The following is a 16,051-nucleotide window of genomic DNA, read 5'->3' on the forward strand; positions in this document are numbered from 1 at the left end:
TAAAAATAAATGACAGCGACTTTATTTAGAGAAACAAAAAGGTTGTTTTTTGTGTGTAAAAGATGCATACATTTTGACTGGAATGAGTATCCCTATTGTGATGGCACTTCCTGTAATTTTCTTTTAATTTAAATTAAATTTATTTGTACAGCAGGTACACCAACTAAAGTCAAAATTAGAAAAACATACAAAACTGTCGTTGGGTCTTCAGTGTCAGAGAGTCTCTTAAGAATGACTTTGATTGTATTTGTCTCCACAGTGTATGCTAAAGATGGTGGCCTGCCCCCAAACTTTGCAAAAACCACAGTGAAGATCCGTGTGTTGGATGAGAACGACCACGCTCCTGTGTTCGGTCGCCTCTTCTACAGCATCGAGGTCCCAGAGAACATGGAGCCCCAGCCCTTGTTCACTCTGAGGGCCACTGACCTGGACACGGGCCCCAGTGGAGACATCAGCTACAGGATCATAGGTGAGGGCTTTTCTAAAATGGCTGAAGAATGAAAGCTAAATTTGTCCCCTTATCATAAAAAACACCTGGAGTTGTATTTAGCTTTATTCACGCTTGTTTCACTAAGCCTGTTTACAAGGTTGTCTTCTTTGAGGGCTCAAAGATAATGGGTCAAATTTTCCCCGAACTGACAAGCTGCGAATAAAATCAGTTTGTTTAAAAAAAAAGTGTTTTCCAAATGTTGACGTCATTTTAAGTTTGAAAATGTGAAATTCTAATTCTAAGTTGAACAAAAGCAAGTTTAAAGGCCAATCACGACCACAAGAATGCAGAATAAGTCAGTTTTCGGGTAAATGCCACATAATAAAAATGTCAACAAAAAAATGTGCTGCCACTGGTTTGGTTATATTACAGTATTACTTTTTTTTACTTCTTTCATAAAGACTTTGGTTCTTTTCTGATGCTCTCCAATATCACATTCCAGTTTGTGTATTCATCAGATTGACATTTGTCTTATCAGAAACAAAGCTCAGTCTGCTGAAACAGTACATCAGACCTTGTAACGTCAAATCACATTTGCAGGCTTGTAATTCAGTCCTTCAGGTGCCTAACAAATGTGCAATGTTAAAGCTTTAGTAGTGAATACAATTTGTTCTAGTTTATTTATTAATTGAGAAATGTTTTGTCTGGATTGAAGTAAATAAAATAAATAAAATAAATAAAATAAATAAAATAAATAAAATAAATAAAATAAATAAAATAAATAAAATAAATAAAATAAATAAAATAAATAAAATAAAATAAACAATTAACAGTTTATAAGTGGTACAATGTCTGTCTATATATATACCTCCAGGCCACCTCCAGAGTCTCACTCTAAGATCTACAAATCAAGTTAAAAATCTCGGGGTAATAATGGACTTGGGCTTGAATTTTAACAGCCATGTCAAATCAGCAGATTTTTACCATCTTAAAAACATTCCCAAAAATCAAACGTTTAGTGTCTAAACCAGACTCGGAGAGACTTATTCATGCATTTGTCTCCAGTAGATAAGACTACTGTAACGGCCGCTCACTGGAATCACCAAACGAGCTGTAAAACAGCTGCAGTTCATCCAGAATGCTGCTGCTACATGTACAGAAATAACACATTTCCACAAATTGTGGCATCACACCTAAAAATCTGGAATTTTCCTGTACAGTTTTTAAGTCCATAAACCATTATTAGACTCGTTCTGCATTAAATTTATTTTCTCAACAAAAAACATGGTTCATATTAACATTCACGTTGCCTAAGGGTTTAATTGATGTATTTTTACATTGTTCATTTCCACATTTCTACTGCTGCCTCACAGACTTGATTTTCACATTCACCTCTAACTTTACTTTTGCCTTTCTCTGTATAGCTGGAGACCCATCCGGAGAATTCCAGCTAGACCGCCTCTCCGGGATCCTGTCCACCTCTCGGCCCATAGATCGCGAGCGCAAATCGGGCTACACTCTCACCGTGACAGCATCAGACCAGGGCACCCCTCCACTCAGCTCGACCGTCTCCGTGGAAATCATCATCCTGGACATCAACGACCACAGCCCCCAATTCGAGAGCTCCTCCTACACCGCCGATATCTCAGAAGACGTGCCCATTGGTTCTTTAGTTGTCGATGTGAAGGCAGTTGACCTCGACCAAGGCGTTAACAGCCAAATTATGTACTTTTTAAGCCAAGGATCAAAGAGTATGTTCATCATTGACCAGAAGACGGGTCGGATCATCACCGCGGCGCCATTGGATCGTGAAAAAGTTGCCTCTTACACTTTCGATATTTGCGCTATCGATTCTTCGCCAGCAAATCCACGAAACTCCACCACGCAAGTTACAGTTTATATCCAAGATGTAAACGACAACGCACCCTACTTCATCCAAGATCCGCTCATTCTAAACATTTCGGTCACCAGCTTGTCCAACCGACGAGTTTTGGCAACAATGAAAGCAGAAGATAAAGATTTTGGCGCAAATGGTTCAGTGTTTTACCGTTTCGCCAATCCGGTGAGAGGGTTCACCATAAATTCACTAACAGGAGACATCCAGGTGACGGAAAAGTTGCAAGGGTTAACGCAGAGCCAGAGGACACTGATAGTACAAGCCATGGACCAGGGGAATCCAGCCCAGTCTTCCCTGGGGGTGGTGGTTGTGTACATACGAGAGCAGGAGTACAGCGGGATAAAGTTCTCGAGGAATGCGAGGGATGTCAGTTTGCAGGAGAACGCCGCACAAGGTTAGTAAAGCACTTTCATTTTAGTGGTATTTATATATCTACTTACATCAAAGGATGGTATATATAATAGCAATGGTCTATGGAGTTTTCTCTGCATTATTTTAACCAGACCAAAAATTAGGAGTGATTATTCATCTGCAATAAATACAAGTATTTATTGCATTTATTTATTTTTACCTCAACTTTAATGCAATCCATCCTGAGTACCTGAGTAGTCTCTGGATGTTGTTGGACTGTCTTGGCTGACACGTCTCTGAAACATGTGGCGGTCAAGGACAGTGCCTCTGGACTGGCAGACAAGGGTGGTGGTCCCTTTGTTCAAGAAAGAGGACTAGAGGATGTTTTCCAACTACAGAGGGATCACACTCCTCAGCCTCCCCAGTTAAGGTCTATTACAGGTCCTGGAGAGGAGAATTCAACCGATAGTCGAACCTCAGATTCAGGAGGAATAGTTTGGTTTTCGTTGTGGCCGTGAAACACTGGACCATCTCTATACTCTCCATCGGGTCCTCGAGAGTTCATGGGAGTTTGCCACTGTCCACATGTGCTTTGTCCTCTACATCATGAGGAGCCAACTCAGGTGGCTCAGGGATCTGCTTTGGATTTGGAGCCTCCTTGGACGTCCCCCTAGGGAGGTGCCCCGGGAAGACCCAGGACACACTGAGGGACTATGTTTCTCTGAGCTGGCCAAGGACAGCTTGGCGATCCCCCGGTGGAGCTGGAGGAAGTTTCTGGGGTGAGGGAAGTCTGGTCTTCTTCAAGGGCTAAAGCAGGACTAAACCAGGGACAAGCCAGGACCAATATCATAACATATAATCTCGTCTGAACTCGTATCGTGACATCTTTGTCGCTCAATTATAACACCTGATTGTACAGATGCAAAATAGATTATTGTTTCATATTTTATGTTTAATGCTTATACACTGGAACATGTCATGTGTGGCAGAGACATCTCCATAGAAACAATCAGATGGTGGACCTCCCTTTCATTTTTGTATTTTGAAAAACTCTTTCCAGGCACAGTAGTCACCCAGACTCAGGCCCAGTATCCAGACGGCTCCCAAAATGGCATCAGCTACAGCCTGTTCAGCGGCAACAGGAAGAGCTCTTTTGGAATCAACCCTATCTCAGGTTTGTTTGATAAATGCACTGGTATCCCACCCAACATCAAAATCACACTTGTCTTTTGCCATAGGGGAGATCTGGGTGCAGAAATCCGAGGGCCTGGACTTTGAGGAGAGCCCTAGACTGCGCCTTGTGGTGAAAGCGGAGACTGCATCCTCCAGCTCGTACATGGCAGTCAACCTGATCCTGCAGGACATCAACGACAACCTGCCGCGGTTCCAGCTCCAGAACTACGTGGCCTACATCCGCGAGGCACAGGGCTATGACTTCCCCATCATACAGGTGCGCCACTCACACACGGCTCATCGAAAGGTTCTTTTATCTTATTTATCCATTAGAAATGTACTGAAGGTAAAGCACACATTGACCGCTATTTTGTTAGTACGGTTTGGAGCTCAACAGTTTTGGGTTTCAAGGTCCTGTTTATAGGTGGAATTTTGCATTTAAATTTGTTTTTTTCATTTTAATTGTAATTTTGATGACCTTTGCCAATAGGTCGCATTCATGTGACATCACAAGATTCTAGAACTCTTGTAGTTTAATATTGAGCTGGAGGGAAAGTGAAATTCACAGTTAAAAGTCAGACTGCAGACTTTTAGTGATATTTCTTTCAAAAACAATCAATCTCCCACAAAGTTACACAGGCACTGCCCTCCATCTGAGATTATGACATTGAGTTCTAACGTGAACGTGAACACAACCTATTCAGAGGATAATATTGTGTTTTGAATTGTTCATTGCTATGGCAGCGGTGCTAGATGTGCATCTCGCGGAAACCCATGCATAGACTAAAAAAATCAAGATGAAATATATGTGTAATAACCTGATGTTTTGATTATCAGGATATTTTATTTTGCATTTCATTGTACAATGCATAGGGCATTTGTAATATTATTTGTTAAAATATGCATTTTGCATTGGGTTAAAATGTTCATTCATTGTATTTCAACTTAACAATTTTTAAGTTATATGTGCTTTTATTTTGGTTTTCTGCGCTCGTGTCTATCACGCACGAACGTGACGCAGAGCACGCGCAGAACAGGTGCACACAGAGAAAAACTCAGAGAAGCCACGAGAAGCACGTAGCAATGAGCTGCGCTGAGCTGCTGAGGACTGTAACTCGCTTAAAAATGATTAAACTTGCTTAGAGCTGCACTTCAATCGACCTGGTTAACTTCCCCTTGCGCCGGAGGACCGCGAAGGACTTGTGTGTGTTCAAGGGGACCCAGTCGGGGGAGGGACGGCGTGACCACTGCAGATCTGCACTCACCTTTGAGGACGTCGAGGGAGTGGATTGCTGTGCCCATCTTTTCTCCTGGTTGACTGAGGACCGAAGGGGTTTTTCCTGGTTGACTGGTAGGATTGAACGTGTCTGTTTTTCACTGGATAAGAGCTCCAACGCGCGCCAACGTTGCAAACTATAAATCGAGTGCACTCGTAGGTAATCTGGTACATTTTGACTCTGGGAGATAACTTGCTTGTTATTTGTGTATATACATTTTATATGTTTTCCCAAATACTTTCTTTCTGTTTAATACAATATATTAATAAGTACTACGGTGTATCTTTTTTGTACATTAACACTTCTGGGAAGCCTGATTTAAATCGTTTTCTACAGTGAGGATCATACTTTTAACCTAGATGGTTTTATACATTGGAATGTCTCTTTTACCTTTTTAGTTAAATTTGAGTTTAAAGGGGTTCTATCGGAACGTGTTATTACCTCTTTAATTTGAGCCGGTTGGTAAAAGGGTTACATTTTTGGGGGCTCGTCCGGGATGAAATTTAGCTTTTTCAAGAAGTGTGATTTCAGAGAGTACTTAAGTTTTTTGTGATTTTGTGTTTTGTCAGACAAAATGGAGTCAGTGCAGATTAAAGCATGGTGTGACAGACGTCAAATAGATCCTGCTCATGCAATAGTTTTAAGTGGTGTTCAAAATGTCCCAGATGATGTCCTACTTGAAGTCCTTGGCTCAGTTAAAGCTTTAGGAAAGACTAAGGTAGTAAATAGACACACTGACCCCACATCAAAAACTGACTTTGTGTTAGTCCAGACCTTATCTGACGTGACCACAGTGACTTTGCCTGACCAAGTAGGTGTTCCTGGAGAGTTTGGTCCCTGGCCTATTCACACAGTAACGTCTGAAGAAAATGAAGATTTCCAAACAAAGTTACTGTCATTTCTTCAGCATGAGGGCAAAAGTTTTGATGATATTAAAGGACTGTTAAATGCTCAGCCTCTTGATGTTAACACTGCTCTCATTAACGCCATCAGCTCTCTCGTGGACAAATGTAATGCTGCACCCACGGATACTCAAAGCTACAGAAAATTGCGGATGTTCTCCGGAATGCATCCAATCCCTAATGGTGAAGAGGAGTATGACGCTTGGGCAGAGCAAACCACACATATGCTTGAAGAATGGCAATGTAGTGACGCAATTAAGAGACAAAGAATTGTGGAGAGTCTTAAAGGTCCAGCTGCGGATATAATAAGATTCTTAAGAGCTCAAAATCCAAATGCCACTGGAAATGATTACATGCGAGCTCTAGAAACTGCTTTTGGAACCACTGAAAGTTCATCCGATCTGCTGGTCAAGTTCAGACAAACATTTCAAAGTGAAGGAGAAAAACTATCACTGTATCTGCTCAGACTTGACAAGATGTTGCATTGCCTTTTCAGAAAAGGAGGTGTCCAGTTAATTGACATGAATCGTCTTCGCATCGAACAAGTTGTACGAGGTGCTCTTCCACATGACATGATTGCAATGCGCATACGCATGACTCACAAGTTGAGACCGCCACTTTCCTTTAATGAACTTCTAAAAGAGATCAGAGAGGAAGAGGATATTTTGAGAGGAAGGAATGAAGTTAAAAGCACAGTAATGTCTAAAACTGTGACTTCTGTAACTAAACCTGCTCCTGAGCTCAAAACTGATCCAGAAATGGAACGACTCAAAAGTGAACTGAGCGAAATTAAAGTTGAAATGAACAATCTCAAAGTCGCAACTGTTGCAGCTGCAGCAATCAGTCAAACGGAGACAAAACGTCCTAAACCTGAGCAACCAAGCAAACACAAGTTTAGTAGGAATGCGCCTTCACACAGACAAAATACTAACTCAGCCCAACCTGGAATATTTTGTTATAGATGTGGCGAAGATGGACACTTCATGAGAGAATGTGATGGAGTTGAAAATCTTCAAAAAGTCAACAAACGCCTTATCAAGCTCACAAAGAAATCGGGAAACTACCAAGGGGCCCAGTAGTGGAACGGCCTGGCGTCCCAGAGGTAAAGACACGTTCCAAGAGCATCAAAACAGAGAAAATAGTGCAGGACACTATACCTGAAGGCTTAGTCGGCCCAAGTTCTACTGTACCTGTACAGATTGAAGGCATTTACGCTAAAGCTATTCTCGACACCGGTTCTCAAGTCACTCTGCTCTATCGATCTTTCTATGACAAGTACTTGAAACATCTGCCATTGATATCTATCTGTTCACTTCAGATCTGGGGTCTCAGTCCTGCTGATTACCCGTATGATGGTTACCTGTCACTCAAGCTACAGTTCAGAGAAGCAGATGTTGGCGTGACTGAGACCATTGATGCGCTTGTGTTGGTCTGTCCTGATCCCATTGTGAAAGACAATGCAGTTATACTTGTTGGCACAAACACCCCCACAGTCAGTAGGCTTCTCAAGAGTTATAAAGAGAAGGGAGTGAATTTAGCAACAGTCAAGCACATTCATCCTGCATTCAAGAAAGCTATGGAGGAAATGTCTGAGTCCCCTCATGAAACTGAAAGCAACCAAAGAGGATCTGTATGGTTCTCACAACCAAAAGCAATAATAATACGCCCAGGTGGTGTTGCAAGGGTCAAAGGTGTGCCAAAGTTTCGAGGAATCCCAAGTACCCAAGCTTTACTGGTGGACTCACCTGATGATCTTACAGAAGAACCCAGGTTCCCAGATCAGCTTTTTGTGAGATCGGAATTGCAGCCTGTCACTATTGTAAATTCCAAAAGAATAACTGTATTAGTCCGTAACAACTCGTCCAAAGAAATAACATTGACCAGAGGAATGCCAATTGCTCACCTGTTTCCAGTTGATGTGTTGCCAACACCTGTAGTCAATAAAGAGACAGATCTTACATCCTCAGAGAAAGTCACTGAAGAATCTTTTGATTTTGGAAATTCAACTGTCCCCACGAAATGGAAACAGAGATTGGTGAACAGAATGTTAGAACGTAGTGATGTTTTCTCAACTCATGATTTTGATGTTGGTTGTAGCAAAAGTACAACACACACCATTAAAACAACCGAAGATAAACCTTTCAGGGAAAGATCCCGTCGTTTGCCACCTGCTGATCTTGAAGCGCTCAGACAACACTTGGAAGACCTAAAAAAGGCTGGTGTTATCACTGAGTCGCGCAGTCAATATGCGGCGCCTATAGTGGTAGTTCGTAAGAAAAACGGTAAAATCCGTATGTGTGTGGACTATCGTACATTAAACAGACGTACTCTCCCAGATCAGTACACGGTGCCAAAGATTGAAGATGCATTAGCTTGTCTTAATGGAAGCAAGTGGTTCAGCGTCTTAGATCTCAGAAGTGGTTATTATCAAGTGCCCATGAATGAAACTGACAAGGAAAAAACAGCTTTCATTTGCCCACTTGGTTTTTACCAATTTGAAAGAATGCCACAAGGAGTGTCAGGTGCTCCCGCAACATTTCAGCGAATCATGGAAAGAACCGTTGGTGACATGAATTTGCTGGAGGTTTTGGTCTACTTGGATGATCTTATCGTGTTTGGTGCAACACTTGAAGAGCATGAACAACGGCTTTTAAAAGTGCTTGATCGTCTAAAGGAGGAAGGACTCAAACTGTCTTTGGATAAATGTCAGTTTTGTCAACCATCTGTGTCCTATGTTGGTCACATTGTATCTCAAGAAGGTGTATCTACGGATCCTAAGAAAACTGAAGCAGTCACCTCATGGCCGAGACCATCCACTGTAACAGCTTTACGGTCATTTCTCGGATTCTGTGGATATTACAGACGCTTTGTAAAAGACTATTCCAAAGTCGCTTACCCGTTGAATCAACTACTTTCTGGATATCCTCCTCACGCGAAAAAATCCAAGAAGAAACAGGATCAAACGTATCTCAACCCGTCAGAGCCATTTGGTTGTCGGTGGGATGACCAATGCGAAGCTGCTTTCAAGGAGTTAAAACAGAGACTTACACATGCTCCAGTTTTAGCTTTTGCAAACTCACAGTTACCTTATGTGCTGCATGTTGACGCAAGTCGAGAAGGACTTGGAGGAGTTCTATATCAAGACCAAGGTGATGGACTAAGACCGGTCCCTTTCATCAGTCGTAGTCTATCTCCATCCGAACGTCATTACCCTGCTCATAAATTGGAGTATCTAGCATTAAAGTGGGCAGTTGTCGACAAACTACATGATTACCTGTATGGCACAAAGTTTGAAGTCCGAACAGACAACAATCCATTGACCTATGTGTTGACGTCGGCCAAATTGGATGCAACAGGTCACCGTTGGCTTGCGGCTTTGTCTACATATGATTTCAGTCTCAAGTACAGATCAGGAGTTCAAAACATTGACGCTGACGCTTTGTCAAGGCGCCCACATCCTGACCATAACCCTGAAAAACAATGGACAGACATCTCTGCAGATGGTGTCAGAGCGATGTGTCAAACACCAAATGCATCAAAGACAAATACAAGTACTGAAAGAGCAGTCGACCACTTGGGTTTATCCGTATGTGCTTTACCCAAAGCCTACTGTAATCTATCTTCTCTCAGCCTAAAGGGAATGCCAATCCTAAGTCCCTTTGAGATCTCAACAGCTCAACAAGAAGACTCTAATTTGAGTGAGATATGGAAAGCACTGAAAGAAGGAAATTCAGACCAAGTAAAGTCAAAGAACCCAACAATTTCACTACTACTGAGAGAGTGGGACCGTCTGAAGTTAAAACAAGATGTTCTATATCGAATCACAATACCGCCTGGACGAAACAAACGTTCACAGCTCGTTTTGCCAGAAAAGTTCAGAAAAACAGTCATGAAAGCATTACATGATGATTCTGGTCATTTAGGCATTGATAAAACTTATGGACTCATAAAAGAGCGGTTTTATTGGCCCAAAATGAAATCGGATGTTGAAGAACACTGCAAACATTGTGCGAGGTGCATAAAAAGAAAGACACTTCCAAAGAAAGTTGCCCCTCTTTTTCACATGCAAAGTGAAGGCCCAATGGATTTAGTGTGCAAGGATTTCTTGTCCATCGAACCGGACTCTAGCAACATTGAGAATGTCTTGGTGATTACTGATCATTATACCCGGTATGCACAAGCTTTTCCCACAAAAGACCAAAAAGCTGCTACCGTGGCCAAAGTTTTGATGGAGAAATATTTCCTCCACTACGGTTTGCCAAAACGCATGCATAGCGACCAGGGCCGAGACTTCGAAAGTCGTTTAATTCATGAGTTGTTGAGTTCGCTTGGTGTCGATAAATCAAGAACAACACCGTATCATCCACAAGGGGATCCCCAGCCCGAAAGATTTAACCGAACGCTGTTAAATATGCTTGGAACCCTTGAACCTGACAAAAAGAGGAAATGGAGTCAACACATTACACATCTAGTCCACGCTTACAACTGCACGGAAAATGAAGCTACTGGATTTTCGCCTTACTATCTAATGTTTGGGCGTGAAGCTAGAATGCCTGTGGATTTATGTTTTGGAACATCTAGTGACAACACGTGTAAAGAAACTTACCTAAAATATGTGTCTGACATGAGAAATGATCTCAAAGCTGCATATGAACTCGCTGAGTCCGCTGCTGCCAAACAAAACAAAGGAAACAAACAACGATACGACAAGAAAGTCAAATTCACAAGATTATTGCCCGGAGACCGCGTTCTCATACGCAATCTCGGATTAAAAGGAAAACATAAGCTGGCAGATCGGTGGGTTTCAACACCTTATGTTGTGGAAAGTCAGATGTCAAACTTGCCTGTGTTTCGGCTGAAACTAGAAAATGATGATGGACCTATCAAAATACTCCATCGCAACCATATTTTACCTCTTGGAGAAAAAGTATGTTTGGATTCAAGTCAAAACACAGAACCGGTTCTCAAGAGAAAAATAAGGAGAAGGAGATGTAACAAATACAAAGATCATGACAAATATTCAATCAAGGATTCTGAAATGTCAGAACAAGACAACAAAGAATGCACTGATTCAGAAGATGAAGACCTTGGAGTGTGGTACGATTTGCCATTCAATGATCAAAATACCATACAAGATGTAACTTCAGAACCATTCAGTTTAGATCTCGACATGCAACCTGTAGAACAAACAGTTGACTATGTTGACATGAGACCTGACATAGCTGAACACTCTGACATGCAAGAGACATGTACTACTGAGAAAGAGACTCCTGTAATTCAGACTGTAGAACAAGACTCTCAAGAGGACTTGCAGACTAATGGTGAGACTAGAAAATCTCAGAGACTCAGAAAAGCTCCTTCCAGACTTACTTATGACTCGCCAGGTAGTCCTAGTTTTGTTTCTCCTACGGTTAAACATGTGTCATGTTTTTATAAGTGGATAAGCTCCCCTTTCATACTTTGAGTTTACTTTACCTGATATGCTCAGTCATGAGGGCATGCCTTATTTTGGTGAAGGGAGAATGTAATAACCTGATGTTTTGATTATCAGGATATTTTATTTTGCATTTCATTGTACAATGCATAGGGCATTTGTAATATTATTTGTTAAAATATGCATTTTGCATTGGGTTAAAATGTTCATTCATTGTATTTCAACTTAACAATTTTTAAGTTATATGTGCTTTTATTTTGGTTTTCTGCGCTCGTGTCTATCACGCACGAACGTGACGCAGAGCACGCGCAGAACAGGTGCACACAGAGAAAAACTCAGAGAAGCCACGAGAAGCACGTAGCAATGAGCTGCGCTGAGCTGCTGAGGACTGTAACTCGCTTAAAAATGATTAAACTTGCTTAGAGCTGCACTTCAATCGACCTGGTTAACTTCCCCTTGCGCCGGAGGACCGCGAAGGACTTGTGTGTGTTCAAGGGGACCCAGTCGGGGGAGGGACGGCGTGACCACTGCAGATCTGCACTCACCTTTGAGGACGTCGAGGGAGTGGATTGCTGTGCCCATCTTTTCTCCTGGTTGACTGAGGACCGAAGGGGTTTTTCCTGGTTGACTGGTAGGATTGAACGTGTCTGTTTTTCACTGGATAAGAGCTCCAACGCGCGCCAACGTTGCAAACTATAAATCGAGTGCACTCGTAGGTAATCTGGTACATTTTGACTCTGGGAGATAACTTGCTTGTTATTTGTGTATATACATTTTATATGTTTTCCCAAATACTTTCTTTCTGTTTAATACAATATATTAATAAGTACTACGGTGTATCTTTTTTGTACATTAACACTTCTGGGAAGCCTGATTTAAATCGTTTTCTACAGTGAGGATCATACTTTTAACCTAGATGGTTTTATACATTGGAATGTCTCTTTTACCTTTTTAGTTAAATTTGAGTTTAAAGGGGTTCTATCGGAACGTGTTATTACCTCTTTAATTTGAGCCGGTTGGTAAAAGGGTTACATATGACTGATGTGGGGTCGCCATAGCAATATTATTGCATAGCCTGGAATATTCCAGAAGGTTAGTATGGGATTTTTCTTATTCAATTCATTAGGTGGTCATTGCTAAAACTGTTTATTTTTACAGTGAGTGCACGCCTCTCCACAGATCTAACCTGCGTATCCCTATATGCTAATTGCTTACATATTTAGTAGTGATTGGATCAATACCAAATACCGATATATAAATACTGAGGTATCGAAAAGTATCAATAATGCAATAATATGGATAGTTAAAACCTGTCACATTTTCTAAATTAACAATCATTTTTCTATCCGTTTTGATATAGTTTATATTTGACTTTACCAGCGCGAATATTTAATTATTTCTAGATCAGTTCATGCTGTGGCTGAGTGAAAATAGTAATATTTCCAGTATACCAAGGTCAAATAGATGTCTGCCATGGTATTTGGTATTGAATCGAAACAAAAATCACTCGTCTCACCCATCACTAATATTTATATAATTGTGTTACTATCATAGTAATCTACCTCATAGCTTAAAATGTGAATGCTTCCAAACTATGGGGCAGATCAATGTCAATTTTACTTCCTGAGCCTGAAATGTCTGCCCTGTGTTGTTAATATTTCAACGCTTGGCTATTGCTGCTTGTCTCTTACACTTTAGTTTTTTTTCTGCCAAATATAGTCATTTTATCTCCCAAAGCATGTGAAAGGGTCCACTTTGGCTTGTTATGCACCTGCTGAATCTCCATGTGCAGCAAAACACTCCAATCACCCTCATGCTTTAACTTTTGGCTGCTCCCTGCTCCCCTGGGCTCGCTCACACTGTGCATTTACAAACCTGAATAAAAGGTAGATATAATACAGCAACATGATTAATTTAGTTGCTTGTTACATTTGACCACAGTTTAGTTTCAGCAGCCATTGTTTATTTGTAGGTTAAAACTGTTGTAGGCATCATTTTAAGGACATTTGCCTCTTAAAAATCTATATTGAATTATGAATTGTTAATTCTTACAGTTTTCCGTCACTCTGAAACCAATGGATGGATTTGTTCCAATATATGACTTTGTAAAGAAATTGATTATACGTTTTAGGCAAAAAGTGAAGTGGAACGTGATGTGATTTTAATGGAAAAACTTAACTTGAGAATACCTCAAAATATGAACAATCGAGATGGTGAAAGCACTCAGACTGTGAGTGATATTACAAGCCTTGAAATTATTATTTTTACGTCCCTGTCAACATGACAGGTACCAATCATTTGGCTAATTCTGAATCAGTCACAAGTGTTTTATTGATGTGTCATTTATTTGGCTTCATGCTGTCACTGCCAACATTAAAGACACAGTAGACACGGTGGTCTTTCCTCGTCTCCACCTCAGTCACAGTAAAGACAAGTGCTACATACACTTCCTCAAATTTCTTCGTCTTATTAGCTTTTGGTTGACTTTTGTTTGTTTTGTTATTAGGGATGTCACAATATTCATTTTAGTCACGATTATCATGAGGAGAAATACAGTGATCCCTCGTTTATCGCGGGGGTTACGTTCCAAGAAGAACCCGCGGGAGTCGAAATCCGCGAAGTAGAAACCTTTATTTTTTTAGTTATTATACAATGAAATACTCCATAAAACATTGAAGCTTACGCGCGCGCTCTCACCGGCTCTTTTAAGCATTATTTCATTTATTAGTGAGATGATCTCCATGGTAACGCTCGGGGGAGGGGCTTGAAACTTTGTTTTTGCTCATGCCAACAACAAACAGATTTGTGAAGAATTAAAAAACATTTACAGGTAAGATTACGCTCTGGAACTACCTGTCTCCTCTTCTCTCTTTCCCTCCCTCTGCCTCTGGGCCGCTCTGGTGCGCGTCCAAAGCGTCCGACGATCAAACGGCCCCAACGTGTTGCTCAAAAAGCAAGATTCATGCCGCAAAAACACGCGTCCACATATTGAATGTAAACTGGACGCTTTGACGCCGTGGAGTTAATGAGCCATTAGAAAATTCAAAATGGGGTCACACGCTATTTGAGAAGGACGGCTCTAGCCAGTCACGGGCACAAAACTTAGCGAGATCATCATCAACCCATTTCTTGACAGTGTTCGCCTTGAGTGTCCTTGCAGCCGCTGGTTTTTGTTTGTGTTTGACAGCGGCAGGTTTGTGTTTCTCAGCCCGCACATGTGCTACGCTGCCTTCCGCCGCTGTACAACTACAACAATAATCGTGGACTGTAGTGTAGCGTGCCCAGTTTGTGCATAGGAATCGCTGTGGGCATGTTCACCGCGCTGTTTTTGCCAATAAAAAATATATTGCGGCAAAAAATTAGCGTCTGTCATTATGTCCGGAGCCTTGATTTTGGAGTCGGTCAAAACTGATTTTGGCGTCGGTCATTGAACGTGTCCGACCCGTTATTTCGAGGCTTGATATTAGAGCCTGGTTTAAAGACGATTTACATTTGTATTAGTTTATTTAATGAAAGATTATAATGGATCCAGATTTTTAGGTTTTACTAGACAAATACTTACATAATTGTTGACTTCACAATAGCTTTTTTTCACTGTATCTAAAGATTTATTACATACTTAACCACCAAATTACCCTCCCAAAAAATTCCCACCCTTAGTAATAGAAAAGCAGACTGACCGACTTGTCCACCCTGGAAATTCAATTGTGTTGCTTATTTTGTATTAGAAATACAAATAATAAATAATTAGCATGTAGATCTGATCTCAGTAAATCCTTGAAAACGTACTATAAAATGGAAAAACAGACATTAAACACACAAATTTAACAAACACTGGGACAGATGGGACCGACACATTGGGGGACGTTTTATTTCTCGACACATTGGGGGTTCTTGTTTCTTTTTAATTTTACTTTCAACTCTCTGGTCTTGTTCTGTCTGTTCCTTCTGTTTTGCTCTAATTATAACATTACAAAAAAAAAAAAAACAGAGGAAAAAAGATTTTATAGTCGACTTCATTCTTCAGATCAGAATCAGAATTAGAAAAGGTTTATTGCCATTGTCAGTGAACCTCATTCACAAACATAGGAACTCGCTTTGGTGATTTGGTGCAACATACAACAATGAACAAGCATTTAAAAAATAAAATAGGCTTACTATGTATACAAAATTGACATTTAAATTTACAGATGTCGTGCAGGAAGTGAACAGTGCAGTGAATGATTAAATCCATCCATCCATTTTCTACTGCTTGTTCCCTTTTGGGGTCGCGGATGACTGGAATGATTAAATGATTGTTAAATTGACAGTGGTTAGGAAGTGTTCCTGAGTCCAACAGCAGAGGGAAAGAAACTGTTCTTGTGGCGGAGGTTCTGGTCCGGATGGACCGTAGCCTCCTGCCTGAGGGGAGTGGCCCCCTGCCTGAGGGGAGTGGCCCCCTGCCTGAGGGGAGTGGCCCCCTGCCTGAGGGGAGTGGCCTCCTGCCTGAGGGGAGAGGCCCCCTGCCTGAGGGGAGTGGCCTCCTGCCTGAGAGGAGTGGCCCCCTGCCTGAGGAGAGTGGCCTCCTACCTGAGGGGTGTGGCCCCC

At 41.3% G+C, this 16,051-nt stretch overlaps 1 protein-coding gene across 1 annotated transcript in view; it reads left to right on the forward strand.

Annotated features, from left to right (window-relative positions):
* Window positions 1–16,051, forward strand: part of LOC140372353 (protocadherin-16-like) — a 214,187-nt gene that overhangs the window by 183,788 nt on the left and 14,348 nt on the right. Inside the window, exons 16-19 of the mRNA XM_072459472.1 lie at window positions 260–469; window positions 1,855–2,721; window positions 3,739–3,852; window positions 3,917–4,128. Coding sequence (XP_072315573.1) covers window positions 260–469; window positions 1,855–2,721; window positions 3,739–3,852; window positions 3,917–4,128 — 1,403 coding nt within the window. The remainder of the gene's footprint in view (window positions 1–259; window positions 470–1,854; window positions 2,722–3,738; window positions 3,853–3,916; window positions 4,129–16,051) is intronic.

The sequence above is a fragment of the Eucyclogobius newberryi genome, unplaced genomic scaffold (genome assembly GCF_026437365.1).
Source record: "Eucyclogobius newberryi isolate DKJ021-1_F unplaced genomic scaffold, fEucNew1.0.hap1 SCAF_10, whole genome shotgun sequence".
Classification (NCBI taxonomy): Eukaryota; Metazoa; Chordata; class Actinopteri; order Gobiiformes; family Gobiidae; genus Eucyclogobius; species Eucyclogobius newberryi.